General features: G+C 41.5%; 1 protein-coding gene across 6 annotated transcripts in view; it reads left to right on the top strand.

Annotated features, from left to right (window-relative positions):
• The window catches only part of LOC146650906 (phospholipid-transporting ATPase IH-like), a 32,937-nt gene extending 16,162 nt beyond the window's left edge, over positions 1–16,775 (top strand). For 2 of the 6 annotated variants that reach the window (XM_085384093.1, XM_085384092.1), the window contains 23 exons: positions 54–104; positions 213–277; positions 387–468; positions 581–731; positions 834–1,031; positions 1,125–1,298; positions 1,844–2,010; positions 3,637–3,708; positions 4,540–4,613; positions 4,698–4,801; positions 5,497–5,678; positions 6,134–6,367; positions 6,510–6,687; positions 6,777–6,879; positions 7,161–7,306; positions 7,731–7,790; positions 8,717–8,844; positions 8,939–9,074; positions 9,585–9,608; positions 10,453–10,518; positions 10,648–10,751; positions 10,862–11,027; positions 13,809–16,775. In XM_085384093.1, coding sequence (XP_085240219.1) covers positions 54–104; positions 213–277; positions 387–468; positions 581–731; positions 834–1,031; positions 1,125–1,298; positions 1,844–2,010; positions 3,637–3,708; positions 4,540–4,613; positions 4,698–4,801; positions 5,497–5,678; positions 6,134–6,367; positions 6,510–6,687; positions 6,777–6,879; positions 7,161–7,306; positions 7,731–7,790; positions 8,717–8,844; positions 8,939–9,074; positions 9,585–9,608; positions 10,453–10,518; positions 10,648–10,751; positions 10,862–11,027; positions 13,809–14,081 — 2,938 coding nt within the window. In that variant the 3' untranslated portion in view covers positions 14,082–16,775. Of the gene's footprint in view, positions 1–53; positions 105–212; positions 278–386; positions 469–580; positions 732–833; positions 1,032–1,124; positions 1,299–1,843; positions 2,011–3,636; positions 3,709–4,539; positions 4,614–4,697; positions 4,802–5,496; positions 5,679–6,133; positions 6,368–6,509; positions 6,688–6,776; positions 6,880–7,160; positions 7,307–7,730; positions 7,791–8,716; positions 8,845–8,938; positions 9,075–9,584; positions 9,609–10,452; positions 10,519–10,647; positions 10,752–10,861; positions 11,028–11,653; positions 11,769–12,819; positions 13,039–13,808 lie in introns of all 6 variants that reach the window. The other 4 variants (XM_085384095.1, XM_085384096.1, XM_085384097.1 and 1 more) reach the window with 4 other exon arrangements.
• Positions 16,776–21,322: the final 4,547 nt, after the last annotated feature.

Here is a 21,322-nt window from a genome sequence, read left to right as displayed (position 1 = left end):
CGTCCTCGTCACTGTGTGGGTCTTGTTTTGACATCGCACTGACTTCTTTACAGATTTGTGGGACGTATCAATATTTACAAGGACAAAGAAGAGCCTGTGGCGAGGTTTGTGTTCACTGTGTGAGTGTGTGAGTGTGTTTCAAGGGTTTAATGCCAACGGCCTTCAATTGTTTTCTCTGTAATAACACCAGCATCTTAATTGTATTGTTTCAGACCACTTGGAGCTGAGAATTTGCTCCTTAGAGGAGCCACGCTGAAGAACACACAGCATATTTACGGTATTGATGTGGATTCACTTTGCTTAATGACTCCTGAATGTTTTACAACAGTTGAAGAAATGCTGGTATCATTTCTGCATTTGTAACTCACTGTTGTCTGTACCTTCAGCTGTTGCAGTCTACACTGGCATGGAGACCAAGATGGCACTTAATTACCAGTCTAAATCTCAGAAGCGCTCTGCTGTGGAAAAGTATGATGAATCTCCCAGCTCATTTCACTGCATGATTGAAAGTCGTTCTTTGAACTGGTTAATTGAAATGCACCCTTCTTTATGCATACTCTCTCTCCTTCTCCTTCTGCAGGTCGATGAATGCCTTCCTCATAGTGTACTTGTGCATCTTGATCAGTAAAGCGGTGATCAACACTGTTCTGAAGTACGCTTGGCAGTGGTCGCCCGATCGGGATGAGCCCTGGTACAACCACAGGACTGAGCACGAGCGTCAGCGCCATGTGGTCCGTTCATAAGTCCTCTACGTTTTTAAAAGTAACCACTTAAACCAAGCGTCTGGTGTCACTTAAAACTTCATAGCTGTTTGTCTCCCTCCCCCAACTCAGGTGATCCGAGCCTTCACAGACTTCCTGGCCTTCATGGTTTTGTTTAATTACATCATCCCCGTGTCCATGTATGTAACGGTGGAGATGCAGAAATTTCTTGGCTCCTATTTCATCAGCTGGGACGAGGAGATGTTTGACGAGGAGCTGGGAGAAGGCGCTCAGGTGAACACCTCGGACCTGAATGAAGAGCTGGGACAGGTACACGCGCACGCCCAGATGCGGACTGTCGGATGCAATCTAAACTCTGTTGAGGCATGCCTCTACTGTACCCTTCTCCTTTCTCCCTCCTAGGTGGAATATGTGTTTACTGATAAGACGGGCACTCTAACTGAGAACAACATGGAGTTTATCGAATGCTGCGTTGATGGGAACGTCTATATCCCACACGCGATCTGCAACGGCCAAATCCTCAGCGCTGCGTCAAGTATAGACATGATTGATTCCTCACCTGGTGGCTACAGGAGAGTAAGTGTGTTTTGCTAAACAAACAAGGGGAAGCTAACCTCAGTTATAAGGCTGGAGGATTTTGATATATCCTATACCCAATACATATAAATTTTAACACTTTCGTTGTATAGTGTATACTTTGTCTTATATTGGGGGTGGAAAAAAAAGTCCTCTGGTACACGGAAAAGTGATGAGCATTGCACTTATGGTAGTGGCAACAAAGATTAGTTTAGATTTAATAAAAGAAAACTTGTGTAGTCAGCATGAGCAGCAGTAGCTGCCACAGATGACTAGAGCGCGCGAGAGAGAGGACGAAGGGTGCTCACTGCCAAAAAGTGCTGAAAAGATTTCCTGCTTTATTGCTGGGGGAGGGGGGGGGGGTTGTTTTTTTGATATATAGCACAGAAATGTCACGCTATCGACTAAACAGAATCGATTGTGTAAAAAACAAAAAGAGGATTCGTTCTTCACTCTTGTTGTAATTATGCACCTTCTAACTCGGCCTGTTGCCTCCATAAGAAATGATTACGATATGTAGCTGTGCCTTTTGTCTGTCGCTGCAGGAATACGAGGATTTGTTTTTTCGGGCGCTGTGTCTGTGCCACACGGTGCAGGTGAAGGAGGAGGAGACGGTGGATGGCATCAAGAGGGGCATCCACCAGGGCAGGCCCACCTCCTTCTACATCTCTTCCTCACCAGATGAGGTAGCTTTGGTCGAGGGAATGAAAAGGTAAATGCGCTAAAACCACACAAAGTCCCCTAAAATCTTTATAGGTTCAAGTTACATTAAACTTTATTAGTGCGTATTTTATATTTTGGTTGAAAATGTATTTCGGTCAATTACCGTCCAGAACTTTTACTTTTGCCTTCAGGCTGCTCTTCCAACACGGACTCAGCCAGTAAACAGGAATCTGCTGTTTATTTCACAACGGATTAGGGGTTTGGCCGATTCATCAGTTTTATCTAGAAAGGCTTCAGTAAGGGAAACCTGACCTGGAAGTGTCTGTGTGGTAGCCATAACAGGAGCTGGTTCAATTCTCTAAATATTAAGGGAAAGTGCTTCCTTGGTTCCTTTGTTACCTCCTGTAGCAGAGGATACACAGGATAAAATAAGATATTACAGTTTGTTTTATTTTATAGGCTGTTTGTATTATTTAAAATCTCAACCTTTTAATGAATATGTTGCACCAGTATTTTATTTTTATTTAATCTGGCCTGTATGAAACGACATGGTGAGAACACATTGGTGCATTTTGGAATCCATCCTCTGGATTTTGTAGTTTCAGTATGGCAGACAGTTACTAGTCTAATGTAAGTATAATCAGTCTTTGGAAATTCTCCTTCACACCTTTTTAGTCATCTTTTCTTTCATTACTGTGTTTCACTGAAGTAAAGTAAAGGAGATCAATGTTCTTTTTTTTAAATATTTGACCTTCTTTGTACCGCAAGTACCAAAAACTGCAGTTCCACAAATGACCACTTGAGGCTGTCTCCCTGTTAGAGCCCAAATAAACAGTTTAGGTTTTCATGGTGAATTGCCTCCTTCATGATAGCTGCTTAGGTGTGAATGCTTATTAAACTGACACATTTAATTTGTATTATAATTTAAAGTAATGTGTGACACGTAGGTGCTGATACAGTCTGCTCGCTGTCCCTTCTGTTAAGTTATGACTCTGAGCTCCTCTAGATTATGTTTGTGGCAGCTTTTGGGACATTTTAATAAAATTGTCTGAAAAATATTATAACTGTGATAACTTCCTGTACAGTTGATTGTAGTAACAGCTTGTTTTCAAAGACATATCCTCCTTACCACTTGCAGTGAGTCCACTATGTTGGCAGAGGGAGGGTGCAGGGTCACCCCCTCCAACAAAATGGTCTTGGCTCAATTTTTCCTGAAGTACTATCTGGCAGTGCAAATTGTTGGTCGGTCAAGAACAATTTAAAGCCTTGATGGCACAGAGGATGATGCAGACAGGCTGCTGTGAAGTTTTCAGACTTGTATTATCCTTGATTAACTTGTGCTGTGTTTTACTGTCTGATTACTGTTGAATTACTCAAACTGGACCCCAAGAAGCACCAAGTCCACGCCAACACAGAGAACCTTTTCATTTTTTGTGTGTGTGCTATTTTAATAGTATAGTGTAGGACACGTCAACCATGCACCATCAGGGAATGCTGCTGTCTTATATAGCTTTCACAGATGTGCTCTGTCTTCGGCGTATGTGTGAGCTCAGGTTACGCAGAATGCATCAGAGCACCTTTAGCCTTTCCAAGTGGGGCATAAGCGAGTATTGGTGTACATGGTTGCTTTTTGTTGGGCTTTAATGCATCTTTTTCCTTTCACTCTTGTTGCTAGGCTCGGTTACACATATCTAAGACTGAAGGACAACTACATGGAGATCCTCAACAAAGATGACGAGATTGAAAGGTCGGTGTGCTAAGAGACTGGTGCGGTTACTCCACAGGAGATAAAATGAGATTAATTCACTTGATGGAGTTGTGGTCACACATAAGCCGTCATACAACAGCCCTCAGCTTGTGTCTCATGTTCACCCGAGGTTACAAAAAAACTACAACCACCAAAGAGCAGGCAGAGGGTTGCTTTTTACGGAACTACTCAATCGAATCAAAACGTTCCAGCTGATCAGAAAAAACAGAAGCCGAACGAGTTTCCATTAGAGAGTGGTTTTGTGGCAAGTGTTTAATGTTTTGATCCGTGGGATGTGTTTGTGTAACCACTTTCCCTCGCTATCACTCTCTGCAGTGGCCTGTCAATAGTGAGCTATTTTAAGGAAGCAGGGGAGCTCAGGAAGGGAGGGTGGTGCAGTGGGCAGCGGTGAAGACTTTAGCGGCAATGTGAAAGCAAAAGGTTTTACAGCTTTCTTGCATTTTGTGCTTTTACCCTTTTTAAGGGATCCAAGACCACTCGAGCCAAAAATAGAATTAATTTAAGCCTCGGCCATCAATCTGCATTGTGGTCTGTTTTACAGCTTGCTAATCAGGAAGTTAAAGGATGTAATGAAACTGTAAGAGGGGATAATGTGAGTTGTTTATCTTACAAATTATTGGAAACTAAATTGAATGGAGGAAAAAAATGCAAAAATGAGTGTGTGCACTTATCAGAACTGTTGAGTGTTGGACAATTTGTAGATAATATGCAGCACTCTGGGGAAAAAAAAAGCCACAAACAAATATCTTTGCAAATAAGAAAATTAACAAAACAATAACTGCGTCTTTGCCAATGCCGTCTCTCCATCAGGTTTGAATTGCTCCATGTGCTGAACTTTGACTCTGTCAGGAGGCGAATGAGCGTTATAGTCAAGTCGAGCTCAGGTAAGATATCGTCTAACACGGGGCTGTTTATCGGATGCAGTTCTTGCAGTTGGCTTTACGGATATTTGTTTTGCGTGCTCCCAGGAGACTACCTGCTGTTCTGTAAGGGTGCTGACTCATCCATTTTTCCACGAGTGGTCTCGGGAAAGGTGGAACAAGTTAAAGCCCGGGTGGAACAAAATGCAGTGGTAAGTGGACAGTTTAACCAGCACTGGTTATATAAGGGGATTGATGATACACTGCATCAGGTCAGTTTTAGATATCATTCAGAAATCTTTCATAGCTTCATGCTATAAACTTAAATTTTAATGTTACATTTGAACAAGAGGTTTAAAGAAAATTAATATTTCCTTTAAAAACATGAAAAGAGTACCTCTGTGTGGCATTTTTATTTTTTCATCTTTTAGCATACTAGTTTTTTGTGTGTGTGTTTTTTGTTGTTGTTGTTGTTGTTGTTTTTTTACTGCCCTTCTTTGACGCCTTGCACCTTAATGAGTCTTACTTTTAGCTAAAGCAGTCCACTGTTCCAGCCAACAAAAAAATCTCTAAATGGTACCGATCCAGCACTCAAATTATTAGAAGACAAAGTTAGCAACTACTTAGACTTGATAGTTGAGCGTGTAGCAGTTAAAGAGCCATATATTTCCCTCAGGGGGGGTTTTTGGAGCCCAGCTAAAAAGTGAAGATTGCACCTACCTTGAAATGACAGATACAAATGTAACTACAAATAAATGCTAGTGCACTTATAACTCTGCTAGATGTGAATGAAAACACATTTTATTCTAAAGCACGTATGGCTCTAATGTGGATGAGATTGGAACACTTGCGATCAGCATTTGAATTTGTTCATTTTTCTCCATCGCTCACTTCGCTGTAACACCAGGAAGGGCTGCGAACTCTGTGCGTCGCCTATCGAAGGCTCTCACAGTCTGAATACCAGGAGGCGTGTCATCACCTGATGGAAGCCAAACTTGCCCTGCAGGACAGGGAGCAGAGGCTGGCTCAGGCCTATGACATCATCGAGAGAGACTTTGTTCTTCTGGGTGCCACAGCAGTGGAGGACAGGTTGGTCAGAAAGAGGGGAATGGAGAGATTTAAAAACAGTGCAGCAGCGGGGGGGCAGAAGGACAGAAGGGAAGATTAATGAATCATTAAGCCGCCCTTAAAGGATTGTCTTCAGAGCGTTCTCATGACTCATGAGTGCAAGAAGAATATTGTGTCAGAGCTCTGATAGGTGACTTACTATTAATACTGCTGTTTCTTTTCCACTGAGAGAATAAATATGCAAGATGTTTTTACGCTCGGAAATAGCAGACCACAGCATTGACCCCAACTTGATTGATCGCAAGCATGACAGTTTAATTTCCTAACAGATAAGCTGCTGATGGGCAGGGACAGGGGTGGCCATGCATTGATAAGTTATCACCAGTCTGTAATGGATTGATTGAAGCTTTGATGAATGCTTTAGTTCTGCATAGCTGAGTGGAGGCTGCATCACTTATTGACTTATCGATGCGCAGGCTCCAGGAGAAAGCAGCAGACACTATTGAGTCACTGCACAAGGCTGGGATGAAAGTTTGGGTCCTGACCGGGGACAAGATGGAGACGGCGGCGGCTACTTGCTACGCCAGCAAGCTGTTCCGTCGCACCACCCAAATCCTGGAGCTCACCAAGAAACGCACGGAAGAGCAGAGCCTTCACGATGTGTTGTTTGAACTCAACAGGACTGTTCTCAGACAGCGCTCCATCTCTGGGTATATGCTCATGTGGGCAATCTGCGTTATGTGTGCAACTGCCTCTTGGTCAAATCAGTAGATCTTTTAGTCCTTCTGATGTGTACATGGATTTCCCTGTTGATTAGTCTGTGACGCATTGGTTTTTTTTTTTTTTTCTCAGCTTGTCCGTAGACTGCCTCGACTTTGGCCTCATTATCGACGGGGCTACTCTTTCTGCAGTATTGAAGCCCAACCAGGAGGGTGCAGGCCACGGCAACTACAGAGAGATCTTTCTAGAGATCTGTCGTAACTGTAGCGCCGTACTCTGCTGTCGCATGGCACCTCTGCAAAAAGCACAGGTAAAGGAAGTATGCGTGAAGTAAATATGCCACCTCCAAAGTGGCACATTCACAGTGGTACTGATTGGAATGGGATGGGCTTTTCGCAGATTGTGAAGCTGATTAAAGCCTCCAAGGAGCACCCCATAACCCTCGCTATTGGCGATGGAGCCAACGATGTCAGCATGATCTTGGAAGCACATGTGGGAATTGGTGAGTGCATTTAAGCACCATAATTATCAGCTAATTTGCTAAATCATCCATTTAATATTTAACCCAATGCTGATCATGATATTTGATAGCAGAGCTTTAGGTTAACCTAAAGTAAACCTTTGTTTTTGACAATAATCTATCAATTTAGGTGATCACATGTGGCATAATTGTAGTAATTGCAGGATATTTGCAAGTAAAATGCTAAAGGCAGTAACTGCAGCAATAAACATGCGATTAGACTCGTGATCAGGCTGCATTTAACCCTCTTTTCATTTCTTTAGGCATCATGGGTAAAGAAGGTAGACAAGCAGCAAGAAATAGTGACTACGCCATCCCGAAGTTCAAACACCTGAAGAAGATGCTTCTGGTCCATGGCCATTACTACTACATCCGAATTGCTGAGCTCGTTCAGTACTTCTTCTACAAGGTACTAGACGGGCGCCTCATGCGCTCAAGTGGCTCATACGTTTTAATCACTTTATCGTAATTCCCAGTGAAACACAGCCACAATGAACCAGATTTTGCAGCTACTCTGACAGATTACTGGATTCATGAATCCGTGGTGCAACCTATTCCCGGATTCATGCCCATGATGATCAGTGTGGGCGGCTTCCACAGCAAACAGTGCCCTGCCAACTGATTCATTTTTTTTCCCTTTTTGGCAGGCCAGCTGCTTACGGCCCACTCAGTGAGCTTATATCACACAATTTCTGCATAAACAGAAATGTGTAGATAGTAGCATTTTTAGAGTCTTTAATTTTTTTCATTCGTACTTGTCACAAGCTTATCACTTTCTTTGCTTGTTGTGTTGTTTTTTTTCTTCTCCCCCCCCCCCCCTTAAATCTTTCCAGAATGTATGCTTCATCTTCCCTCAGTTCCTCTATCAATTCTTCTGTGGATTCTCCCAGCAGGTAAGTACTTTATACGGTGTCAGAGTTATCATTGAGAAGCACGCAGTCATATTTGCATTGGTCACATATTCTCACAGGAGCTTCAAATAGTAACTATTTCTGTATCTATCACTGATGATGAGAGAGGTTTTGCTCAAGCCGTGTGCTGGCATGTCATCCTTCTTCCCTCACTTGTATCTCTTCTTTGATTCTTAACTCCTCCCACTGATGTAGGAGAGAGGGGCAAGAGAGGAGACATGACCTAATCCTTATCCAAAAGGTTCTCTTGAGGTGTCTTGAAGTGAATTTAAGTGATTATAAGAACTTCAGCAATGCTGGACAAGGAATAATTTATAGATGGAGGGGAGAGGAAGTGATAGTTCACAAGTTATTATAATGAAAAGCACCCATAGACGCCACATTTTCTCTCAGTTCTGTGTTCTCTCCAGCTCTGGGGATCTATCAACCATAGTAACAGAAAACAACATTACATGCACAACAGTATTTATATGGCAGATGAAGTCACTAATCGTCTGGCAAACTTAGCGAAGCATATAGCAGTTGAGACCAATTTAAAACCGATAGAATAAATTAGACATACACTCACAGGCCAGTTCATTAGGTACACATGTTTAACAGCTTGTTAATGCAGTTAACATGGCAGCAGCCCAGTTCGTTGAGGCATGTAGGCGTATTCAAGATGACTTGTAAGAACTCAAACTGAGCATCAGAGTGAGGAGGGAAGGGGTTGTTTCATGTCGCTTCATCAAAAGCCATCACACATTAGCCATTGTGCTTGTTTTGTTGGTGTAAAAGTTGTTTGTGCACCTAAAGTGTTTCAACGGACACCGTTAAGAGAACCACAGTAACGTTCCTAGCTCTAATAAGTCAAATATGTCAGTATGTAAATGGTTTCAGATCACTGATGCCGTCTGTTTCCTCTGCAGCCTCTGTACGACACGGCGTATTTGACGCTTTACAACATCAGCTTCACCTCCCTCCCCATTCTGCTGTACAGCCTGGTTGAGCAGCACGTCAGCATGGACACATTGAAGAGAGAGCCCTCCTTGTACAGGTGAGCTCAGAAGAAATCCGATCCCCAAATATTCTCTTTGTGCATGTAATAGCTGTTGTTCCTAATGTACGTTGTCACTCTGTGTTTTTCTCAGGGACATTGCGAAGAACTCCCTCCTCCGCTGGCCTGTCTTTCTCTACTGGACATGCCTGGGTGTGTTTGATGCTGTTGTCTTCTTCTTCGGTGCCTACTTCCTGTTTGACAACACCACCTTCACCAGCAACGGCCAGGTAAGCCTCTGTCTCCCTGTCGGCAAAAGGCGGTGATAACGGCCAGTACGCGAACAGAGCGGAAACTGAAGACTTAAGGGGTGTTTGTGGTGTTTGAGGCATCTTTTAGGGGATTAGAGGGAATAAATGGATGTAAAGTAAGTGCTCTCATTATAAACGCTCACTCGATGGGGTCTCGTTAAAGAGGAGCTTAGGTGTAGCGGTTTGACTTTGCGGTCCTGGCATTGTGGATCTGTAGTAGTAACGTGTCTGTCCTGGGTCCCCATAGGTCAGCTACATTGGATCTCCATTCATATTGACAATAGCATCTTTCTCTGTATTGTTAATTTGTATCATGTCAACTGTTTTTGATCGGTCCTGTTTTTTAAGTTGAGACATCCTGAAATTCATTTTGCCCTTTGTCCTGATTCTTTTCTCTTTTCTCCCCTCCCCCTCCTTCTCCCTGCTTCCTCTCTCTTTATTTTGCTCCTCTTTCTTCTTCTTCTTCTTCTTCTCCCTCTCCTCCTTCAGCTTATGACCACCAACACACAGATGGTAAGCCTGTCTCCCTCCCTGTCAGCTCTCTCTGTCTCTCATACCCTTTTTCGTTCCTGTCGTATTGTTTACGCCTTCAGTTTGACCGTCTCATACCGCTCCATCCTTTCTCACGTCACCGCCATCCATGCACTTCCGTTTGAATGTGTAGTTTTCTAGCGCTCCATTATTCCCCTAATCTATGTAAAGCCCTGAATCCTTGCACAGTATCCTGATCTTAACTGACATGGTAGAAATCTTAGATGCTTCCTCACATTATCCTTGTGTTTCCTTCTGGTAGTAAACAAATGAATACTAGTATCGCTGTGGTTCGAGATCCAACATCTGTTTGTTTTGTTTGTTTTCTGTCGACCTTGTTTGTGCATTTGTGTGTATTTGTACGTCCATGTAATTTCACTGATGTGGGAGGTTTATAAAGGGGGGGGGGGGGACCGTACTATTTCTGCAGTTTATAAAGGAAAGAAGTAATGGACACTGGTATCAACAGACAGCTGGTTTCTTTGCCTTGATCTTCCTATCCTGTCACGATCCTCCCTCTTTCATCTTCTCATCCCATCTGTTCACCCCCGATGTCTCCTTAAACCTTTCTAGGATTTCATCAGGTAGAAATATTTGCACACTGAGATATGAAGTGAAAAAGCCTCCAGTTCAGTGCCCACAATATCCCTTTCTCTCACCTTTTATCACAGCAGATATGATGTAAGAGTGTCTGTTCCCTCCTCGGTTTACTTGCTGGAGGGGCGGGCGGGTATCGTAGGGTGTTAAGTAATCCGTGGATGCAGGGAGAACAGCTTGTGCGATTGATGTTGCCTCTAACTCTCTTCTTCCTCTCTTATCCCTGCAGATGTTTGGGAACTGGACGTTTGGGACTCTCATCTTTACTGTTCTGGTGTTCACTGTAACACTAAAGGTGTGTTTGGAAATCCACTGAGGGGAAAATATTTAAGTAAAGCTAATATCAACTACCTTTACATAAATGATATCTTAGTTTGTACCCAGCTAGCTCCTTTTCACTATGTCTATGTTCTGTTTGTTTCAGCTTGCCTTGGACACGCACCACTGGACCTGGATTAATCACTTTGTCATTTGGGGGTCGCTACTTTTCTATGTTATCTTCTCTCTTCTCTGGGGTGGGATCATTTGGTAAGATGTGCTATGATTTTACTTGAATCAGTAAAGTTTATGCTGATCAGTGTATTTCAGGAAAGTCATTGATTTTTTTTTTTCTTTCTGCCTTTTATTTCGCTGCTCAGGCCCTTCCTGAACTACCAGAGGATGTACTACGTGTTCATGCAGATGCTGTCCAGCGGTCCGGCCTGGCTCAGCATCATCCTCCTCATTACAGTCAGCTTGCTGCCAGATGTCATCAAGAAGGTCCTCTGCAGGGCCATGTGTCCCACAGCCACTGAACGCGCACAGGTACAATGTTGGCACCACCTCCACATGAAGCTGGAGGTTTGAATTGTCTCGTGTCTGAAATTAGGCTGTAGATATTTTTTCACTGTAGTGATTTCTGATAGTGTTCACTAAATGCTAACCAGTGACTAATTAACGCTTTCCCCCTTTTCACTACTCAAAATCTGAGCTCATACTACACATCTCAGTACCCTAGTGGTGTGCCATAAATCTGTTGACTGTATTATGAAAGGAGGCCATTCAGATCCTTAGTTTATTTGAATATCAGCTGGATTTACTGACTTCCCGTTCCCTGTGGCTTAGCCTTACGTTGCCGTGAAACAAGCTTCACCGTGAGTGGAAAAGCGAGTGAAAGGTCTGACAGATTTCTTCCTCTTGTGCTTTTTTCCCCCTCCTCTTCTCTTCTTTCTCACTGCACCCTAATGGATCACCGTAATCAAAATCCACACCACCTCTCATTGAGCCTTTCTCTCCTTTCCTTTCTTTTTGCCTTGTTATGCCTTATCTTCACTACTTCCATCCTCCTCTTTATTCTTTTTTTCTTCCTCCCTCCTCATTAATGTCTCCTCTCTCGCCCTCCTTTGTTTTGTCCCCCCACTCACTCACGCGCTCTTTCATGGTAACTACAGTCCACCCGCCCGTGCCTTACTGTGGAACCGTCCACCATCTTCATGCTTTCACAGTCCTCCAGCAGAATGAGTTTCTGATTGGGCCAGAGAGACGAGAGAGGAGCGGGAAGAGGAGGTGACCCTCTCTTTTAAGCCCTCATCTCTGTTTGCATGGTGGCATGTCCCTGTATAAACCACAAAGCACCATCTCTACTAATGTGAAACTAACTACTAGCTGCTAATGACGACACAGCACCCGGTTTGTAAGGTTGCATTTGTAGTATCCTTTTGCTGCCATTTTCATTACATATTTCATTGCGTTTAGTTTCCCTTGGTATGTTTGACATGTATTTTGTTGTCACTGTTCCAGCCAGTCTCATCTATATGTTGTTAAAATGATGATGTGTCGTTGTTGGTAGGACTTTTGTCATATTAGGTTTTACCTGAAACAGTTGAATTTTACAGAAATTTGCACACTGTTTCCTCTAGAAAATACCAGTTTAGCTTTCCTTATTTATTTGTAGCTGGTTTATTAGTCAAAAAGTGAATCAATTATTAGCTGTTCGGTTTAAAAATTCAAAACGACCTTTGGTTCTAGCTGCTCCAGTATGAGTAACTTTCATGTCACTTTAAGCAAGTATTCTTGGGTTTTTTTTAATTGTTTTTGATCCATTTTTAGATGTTTGTTGCCTTGGCCAACAATTCTAAAATTGAATTTAATGACAAATAGTGTAGCAGTTTATACATTTGCCTAACAAGCTAAAAATCCCCAGGTCAATCCCAGGAGGAGACACAAATCCACAAATCCGTTTGGGGGGGGTCTGGAAGGGCATGCAGTGTAAAAATCTGCATATCAAATATGCAAAGCCATCCACTGTGGTTCACCCCTTGTGAATAAGGGAGCAGCCAAGAGTAGCTGTATATTTAATGACAAATAGTCCTGGAGTTTTTCAAACATCACCAAACCATAGCAGCCTTACATGATAGCACAAATCTGATTTATGGAAAATATTTGCAATCCCAGACCACGTCTGGGAATTGGACAGCTGTTAAAGGGACCGTTCACCCCAAAATTAAATATCCATATTTCTTTTAAATCAGCTTAAAGTATTGAAGCATTACTAGACAAAAGACGAAAGGTTGAGCAGATTCCTTCATCAACCCCTGTCCTTTAACATCATCCACAGAGGGTAAGTTCTGTGCAGGTTCTGGAGGACAGCGTAGCTCCTGGCTCTGCTGGTGGAGGTGGAGGCCGTGAAAGGGACCCACTCCACCCTGAGAGGACCTGTGAAGGAGACAGTGGAAAAAAAGCTGCTAGAAGCTCTGACTCCTTGGTACCACATAGTCACAGCACCCTACTCAGCAAACCCTAGAGTACCCACAACAAGGGGGCTAGGGTCACCATGGTAACGGCACACAAAGGGCGTGGATAGTGGGGTGTTGGGCTCTTAATGCTGATGCCATGATGCTTCCTGCTGCTTTGCACTGCATGCGGCATGCAATTGTGCTGTGGCTCAGAGTGACGGGGGTGCAGTGCTGCTTCATGAAGAATTTCCTTCTGCCAAAGCTACTTTCAGGAATCACAATCCCCAATTAAGTCAGCAGCGCTAGTTTCACCCAGAGAGGCTACAGGTTTAATACAGATTTGATAAGTGCAGTCTGTAACTAAGGCTATATTTTATTAGGAAAGGCCCCAAGTAGGTTACTTCCAGCACTCATGTTTACAAATTAAACTCAGGGGTGACATTTAGTTTGTCTCTGGCAATTTGGCAAACCAGGTTGTGCATCAGTGTCTGTAATAAGTGTACACTGGCGCTATCTGGTGCTGAAACATAGAATTGCAAGTGAGTTTTGTCTTCATTACACAAGCATGCTTAATCGAACATGATTGCTAATCATGATGGGTTGTTTTCAGAAGGTTTATTGTTATTGAGTATGTTCTTTTCAGCATTTAAAGTAGAGTCAAGGTTACTTTTCACATTTAAAAAATAAATAAATAAATATGCAGACCACCAAATAACTATGTTAAACCTTCTGAAAATAATTCTGCCTTTCGTGTGCATGTGTCAGATTTTCTCGCAAATTCTATAATTTCACCTGCATGTTTCTTTTCCTCCAGTTTCCTCTTCTATCGCTTGAAATGTCTTATGACGGTGGATTCTCTGTTTTTGTGCAGGATCATCAGAAGCTGTTGCCGGGTAGCGTGGCGGCCGTGACTCCACTGTCCTTCTGTCGATCCTGCAAAGGCACGAGCGCGGACTCCTCTCACCTCCACCTTGGCACCGCAGAGTCACTGTCGCTCTGCAGGTCTGACCCTCTACCCCAGAAACTCCTGGCCCATTTGGCAGAGAGCCGAGGGACAGAATTGTGTCCTCTCAGCCCTTACATGCTCCGTCTCTCTGGGGCAGGGTTCGCCTACTACGCTCCTGGGCCGGAAACCTCAGTGTGAACACAGATGCAGACTCTGAAGCTTCTGCATCTCAGAGATCCGTGAATTACACAACGCAGACATGTTCAAACACATCTGAAGCATGGACACTCCATGCTAAGTTCACCATGTGCATTTTTGGGCTACACCTGAGTGAAAAACCCTTTAGATAGTATTGCCCTTACTCCTAATTCACATACTTGTCTCATTTTTTTTTTCTTTTTTTTTTTTGGTTTGATTCAGCAAATTCCCTGCTCAGACTCTTACTTGAAAAAGTTTATGAGCAAAAGGAGAACCATGTGCGAAAATGCTTCTCGCACTGTGGAGCTGTGCCGTTTGAACTGTTGAACCTTTTTGTATTTCCTCGTCTCATTTTCAGTCTGACACTCTTGCCTGGTCCTCCACTTTTGCGTCCCCTTTTTTCGCTTCTTTGTAAATGTTTGTCGGAAACATTTATGTACATTTTGTGGTCTGGCCAAGTAAGGGGGATAGCCTTCAAGCTCAGCCCTTTAGGTGTGCGTGCGTGTGCATGAGCGTGAGTACGCATGAATTTTGCCTGTTTATTGTATGTTTGTATGTGACACACCTTTGCCTTACAGGTAACAACACAGCAGCAGGCTAGGAGCCAAAGGAGAAAGGTGTTTAGATTTAGAAAAACTGGAAAAAAAGAAGCATAAGTGATGTTTTTACAAAGCCTTACACACAACCATCAGCTGAAGGAGAGAGGCGGGGGAAATCTGAAGAGGGATGTGCAGTATTTTAGCCACCCTGCCTTAATTCATAGATGCCCTTTTTTTCCCTTTTAAACTGATTATATGTGGTCACTTTAAACACATTTGTGAGAGTACAAGGAGGTTCAAAGAGCATAGATATAAATATATACAGTACAATGAGTCTATTATTCCTCCTACTTTCTTTTACCCTCACAATTGTGTCGAGCTTTGTTTCCCTTATCTGTCAGCGTAGCATGTCAGATCTCTCTCTGCATGCTGATTTATTCTTCTCTCAGTTGTTCCACATCCCTCTTTGTCCCAGACATCATTCATCACCAAACCTTTCATGGCACTTGTGTTTTTTTTTTTTCCTTTTCCCTGAACAGTTAGCAAAACTGCACCCTCTCCTGCCACCACGTGGTTGTGCAGGGTAACAGCAGCAGCCTGGGACTTGTTTGCGTGTTTGTTTGTGGATGTCCTAAATGACTTGCTACTCCTCCCTGTTGCATTGTGCTCGTGTGTTTGCTGCTGTGCTCCGTGTTATGCAAAAGTTAACGTAAGAATGCTAATGTTGTCACGTTATAAGGGGCTGTCTCTGTGTCACATAATTCCATGAGGCTTTTTTTTTTTTTTTTTTTTTTTTTTGTACTGTTCGAAAATTATTGATGTCAGTCACTATTGATGTGTGGATGTAAATTTAAAAAAACAATATTGATCTATATTGTGGTGAGAAGGGGTGTTGGATAGATTTCATTTCTTGTAAGAAGGTGGGAGACTTGAATCGGCGATGTCACAATCAAATCAATGAGAATGTTGAAGTGATTTGTCCATCACGTCCTCCAGCTGAAGATTGTAGCTCATTTTCGGTGAACCTCTTTTTCTGCATTTCTAAAAATCTGAATTTTGTTGGGTTACATAGCAAGTTACTGACTCTGGAAGTCATGAATGTGAGATTTTCTTCTTCTTTTTTTTTTTTTTATACATTTATACAGTTTCATACACATCACCATTTGCCAATATGTATAAAATCATTAATCTGGACTCTTCCTTTCAGTTTTCACTCCACAAGCCTCCACAGGTGTGGAGGGGCTCAACATCCCGACCTCAGCGATAAAAGGAACGTACTTGGTGCTTGTAACACAGTGTCCCACCTCACTGTGCCGTTGCCATACCGTATCGAGACATAGTCTAAATGTCATATTCTACAATAATAATGTAACTTTTGTGATATGACGGGGAAGCATTTGTTGTAATTCAGACATGTTTAGTAGGATATTCCGCCACATTTCAAATTTTCACCACTTAGTCAATTTTTGTGTTGTCCATTGTGTATATTTTTTTTTGCTACTTTTGTATCTCAGAGAGAAGACTATATTTTAACTCTATGCTAGAGTATGTGGTCGAGTTTGTAACCAAAACGAGAGGAAAAAACTAAGATTCATTAGATTTACCAATAGTTATACACAGTGCACTTTGTTTTACAACAGATCTGTTTGACCATTCAAAACCAGGTCTTGTCTTGTCAGCTGGGGTTTATGGTTCACTCTTCCTCACAAGTTATTTTTCTAACAAGATTGTATTGGGTGAGAAGGGGAGGGGAAAAAAAGAAGTGACCAAATAACTTGACTAGGAATGAACTGTCTGTATGTGTCAGCTCTGTCGCAATGGATTTATCACACCAGCCTTCTACTGCTGATCAGAATGTCAAACTGCTTTTTTCTATGTCCATCAGCACAACAGCAGGTGCTCATCTTGTCACTCCTGAGCTTGGCAAAGGTCTGATATGTCGACTTCTGTGCTCTGAGCAGCACACTTCATATCATACCTTTTTAGTACGGCACTGTTTGTATTACTAAACAGGTTTTGAGAAATTACTTTTTTTCCGTTTTGGATAAAAGATTTTAAAAGTTCACCTGTTGACTTTTTGCCAGCCTGTCTGTAGCAAATGAGGGCAAAGCACTGTATTGTCATTCTGCTTGTAATAAAGAGTGAAAACACTTGTCCTGCCATGGTTTGTGTTATAAACTATATCGCCAAAAGTATTTGCTCATCTGCCATCACACGTAGATGCAACTGAGTAACATTTCATTCTTGATCGATAGGATTGAACATGTCGGCCCAACCTTTGTAGCTACAACAGCGTCAACTCATCTGGGAAGGCTTTCTGCAAGAGCCGAGCCCGACTCCTGAAAAACAGCCCTGTAGCATAATTCCCCCTCCACCTAACTTTTGGGGGGGAGGAGTTGTCCCAACTTACACTTGGTACAATGCAGTCACACAAGCACTGTTCTGGGAATTGCCGGACAGAGAAGTGTGATTCATCACTCCAAAGGACATGTTTCCGCTCCTCTAGAGTCCAGTAGTGGTGTGCTTTACACCACTGCATTCAGTGCGTTGCACTTGCTGATGTAATGCTTGGATGGCAGCTGCTTTGTAGAGGAAGCAAAAGTACAGAAATTTTATGAAAGTTAAAGTATTGATTCAACTTCATTACTCAAGTAAAAGTGAAAAAGTACGGGCTCTGAAACGTACTCAAAGTAGCTCTTTTGAAGATGTTTCTACCAGCTATTTCTGTGGAAAGCTAGTTGAACCTTATGTTATATTCATGTAATTAAAATCACATTAACATAGTGTGGGAATACAAATGGGAATGCAAACTTTATTTCAGTCTAATGAGTCCTTATGAATCTACACTGCTTGAATCAGTTATGGAAAAAAGGGGAGTGTTAAAGTGAAACTTGGCAGGTGGGGGAACCCTAAAATTGGTCGTAGTAGCACAGCATTGGGTAAAGAATCACAGCTGAAAATTTTTATTGTGAGCTCCAGTGGGGTTTCTTAGTGTATAGGCTGTGATCAGCCGATCTGGCCTACTGCTGCTACTATTAGGTTTACTGCTCTGTGTGGATTTGCACGACTGAATTCAACTAGATGTAAGCAGATGTTTCATGAATGGTCTTGGCTGATTTCCATCTTATACACTGACAATATTTTGTTTATACTAGATGGTATAAAGTAGCTATGAAGGTTAATTTCAGTGAATACCACTCAGCTAAATTCATTTTTATCTCTGCTATCCTTTATGTAACCCAGCTCCACCCAGCACACTGTCCATCACACTTCAGCAAACTAACTAACTAGTAAGAATTCTGAATTTAATCTCAGAATTCTTTTTTTTCCCCCAGTGGCCCTATCGTATCTCAGAATCCAGTATTCTGAGAATAAAGTCGGAATCCTGAGAAAAATGTCAGAATTCTGACTTTTTTCACAGAATTCTGAGATTTTAGTCAGAATTCTGACTTTTTTCTCAGGATTCTGGGATTAAAGTCAGCATTCTGACTCAGAATTCTGAGATTAAAGTTATAATTCTAACTCAGAATTCCGAGATTAAAGTTAGAATTCTGAGATTATAGCCAGAATTGAGAAAAAAGTTATAATTCTAACTCAGAATTCCGAGATTAAAGTTAGAATTCTGAGATTATAGCCAGAATTGAGAAAAAAGTCAGAATTCTGACTCAAAATTCCGAGATTAACGTTAGAATTCAGACTCAGTATTCTCAGATTAAAGTTATAATTCTGAAGAAAAAAAAAGTCAGAATTCTGACTCAGAATTCTGAGATTAAAATTAGAATTCTGAGATTATAGTCAGATTTCTGAGAAAAAAGTCAGAATTCTCACTCAGAATTCTGAGATTAAAGTTAGATTTCTCACTCAGACTTCTGACTCAGAATTCTGAGATTAAGGTCTGAATTCCGACTCAGAATTCTAAAAAAAAAAAAACAAGTCAGAATCCAGAGTCAGAATTCTGAGACTAAAGTCAGAATTCTCACGTTTTTCTCAGAGTTCTGAGATTATAGTAAGAATTCTGACATTTTTCTCAGAATCCTGAGTTAGATTTCTCACTCAGAATTCTGAAATTACACTCAGACTTCTGACTCAGAATTCTGAGATTAAAGTTAGAATTCTCACTCAGGATTCTGATATTAAGGCCAGAATTCCAACTCAGAATTCTAAAAAAAAAAAAAAAAAAGAAGTCAGAATCCAGAGTCAGAATTCTGAGATTAAAGTCAGAATGCTCACGTTTTTCTCAGAATTCTGAGATTATAGTAAGAATTCTGACATTTTTCTCAGAATCCTGAGATTAAAGTCAGCATTCTGACTCAGATTTCTGAGATTAAAGTTATAATTCTAACTCAGAATTCCGAGATTAAAGTTAGAATTCTGAGATTATAGCCAGAATTCTGAGAAAAAGTCAGAATTCTGACTCAAAATTCCGAGATTAAAGTTAGAATTCTGAAGAAAAAAAAAGTCAGAATTCTGACTCAGAATTCTGAGATTAAAATTAGAATTCACACTCAGAATTCTGAGATTAAAATAAGCATTCTGACTTTTTTCTCAGAAATTAAAGTTAGAATTCTGATTCAGAATTCTGAGATTAAAATAAGCATTCTGACATTTTCTCAGAATTCCGACTCAGAATTCTGAGATTAAAGTTAGAATTATGATTCAGAATTCTGAGAAAAAAGTCAGAATTCTGAGAAAGAGAATTCTGAAAATTTTTTTAGAAATCTGACTCAGAATTCTGAGAAAATGTCAGAATGCTTATTTTAATCTCAGAATTTTGACTTTTCTCTCAGAATTCTAACTAGTCAGAATTCTAACTAGTTAGAATTCTGACTAGTTAGAATTCTGACATCAATCTCAGAATCCTTTTTCCCCCCCCAGTGGCCCTAATCCCCTCCCGTAGAGTTAGCACACTGTAGTTTGTTTTACAGGATGTCTCTCAATTTAGAATAACATAAATTCACATCAAATACATATCCAAAATCTGATTTAACAATTGAGAACTTGCATATATTTCCAGTTTATTAAATACCACTGAGCAGTCCTTACCTTTAACTAGGTATTCCTGTCCTGACCTGTCTTTCTTTCTCCATCTCTGAGTGAAGTTAGCTGGACATTAGCTAGCTAGCAGACAAGTTGCACACATAGCCATGGAAGTGATTGAATTCAATGACTTGACTTCAGTGGGTGAGTGAATATTTTCAGCAATATAGTATGTCACAGTTCATCAAAACTTCACTAAAATGCTCCACCCACAAGTTGGCGCTAGCTCTACGCAGTCACTGGGCTGCATCTCCATCCTGCCTGTAGAACTTTGTATTTGGCCACACACATAGCAACTCAAGAACAGATGAGAAACAAAGTCATCTACCAGTCTGGAAATGGTTAAAAACCATTTCCCAGGCTTTGGGACTCCAGTGAATCACAGTGAGAGCCATTATTCACTAATAGAGACAATTTGGAACAGTGGTGAACCTTCCCAAGAGTGGCCAGCTTGCCAAAATCACTCCAGAAGTACACTCACAAGTCATCCAGGAGGCCACAAAAGAAACCAGAAAAACATCAAAAGAACTGCAGGCCTCACTTATTTCAGTTAAAAGTCGGAGTTCATGATTCAACAATAAGAAAGCAACTGGGCAAAAATGGCATCCATTGGAGACTTGGCAAAAACCACTCCTGACCAAAAAAAACACACAGAGTCTTTTAGGTAAAAATTCTGTGGACTACAAGACTAAAGTTGGACTTTTTGGAAAGTTTAAGTTCTGTTACATTTTACATAAAACTAACACAGCATTTCATAGAAAGAGCATTAAAGCAACAATCAAACATGTTGGTGATAGTGTGATGGTCAGAGGCTGCTTTGCCACTTCAGGACCTGGACAATTTGCCGTAATTGATGAATGTTCTGTTTTCTACCAGAAAATCCTAAAAGAGGATTTCCACCAGTTTGTGTCCTAAAGCTCAAGCTCACTTGGTTTATGCAGTGGGACAATGATCCGAAACATACAGGCAAGTCCATCTCTGAATGGCTCACAAAACAAACGGTAGGTTTTGGAGTGAAAAAAGTCTGAACTGAGTCCAATTGACATGTTTTGGCATGAAGTTAAACAAGCCATTTATGCTTGAAAACTGCAATGCAATTTGCAAATTCTGTAAAGAAGAGTGGGGCAAAATTCTTCCACAACAATTTGAAAGACTCGCCAGACTTGCCAGTTATCATAAATGTTTGCAGTTCTGGGTTAGGGCAGTTAGGGTTAGTCCTCATGATATAAACGAGAAGAAAGTTCATCATGCAATGTCACAGATTTCTCTCTAGACTAACTGACAATACCACTTCTATCTTGAGGTGTCAACCAGTCAAGCCAGAATGTGCCCATCTTATTGTCAATAAGTAAGGCTGGAGTTATTCGACTGACATCGCGTCACCCTCGTCAACGAACACCTCAGTGGCTTCAGCCTCTACAGATGGCAAGAACATCCCTGCCGTACAACTATGGCAGTGTAAGAAAATGAGTGAACATCTGACATAACTGGAGTAGAGCAATGACAGATAAATCAAATCAAATCAAATCAAATCACTTTTATTGTCACATCACATGTGCAGGCACACTGGCACAGCACATGCGAGTGAAATTCTTGTGTGCGAGCCCCACAAGCAACAGAGATGTGCAAACACAACAACACAAACGAGCAAAATACAAGAATGGC

This window comes from Rhamphochromis longiceps, linkage group LG16, assembly GCF_057381845.1.
Source record: "Rhamphochromis longiceps isolate RC_006_pf linkage group LG16, R_longiceps_female_GT1.1, whole genome shotgun sequence".
In the NCBI taxonomy this organism is placed as follows: Eukaryota; Metazoa; Chordata; class Actinopteri; order Cichliformes; family Cichlidae; genus Rhamphochromis; species Rhamphochromis longiceps.
Note: the sequence above shows the minus strand (reverse complement) of the source record. Positions and strands in the feature narration are given on the sequence as shown.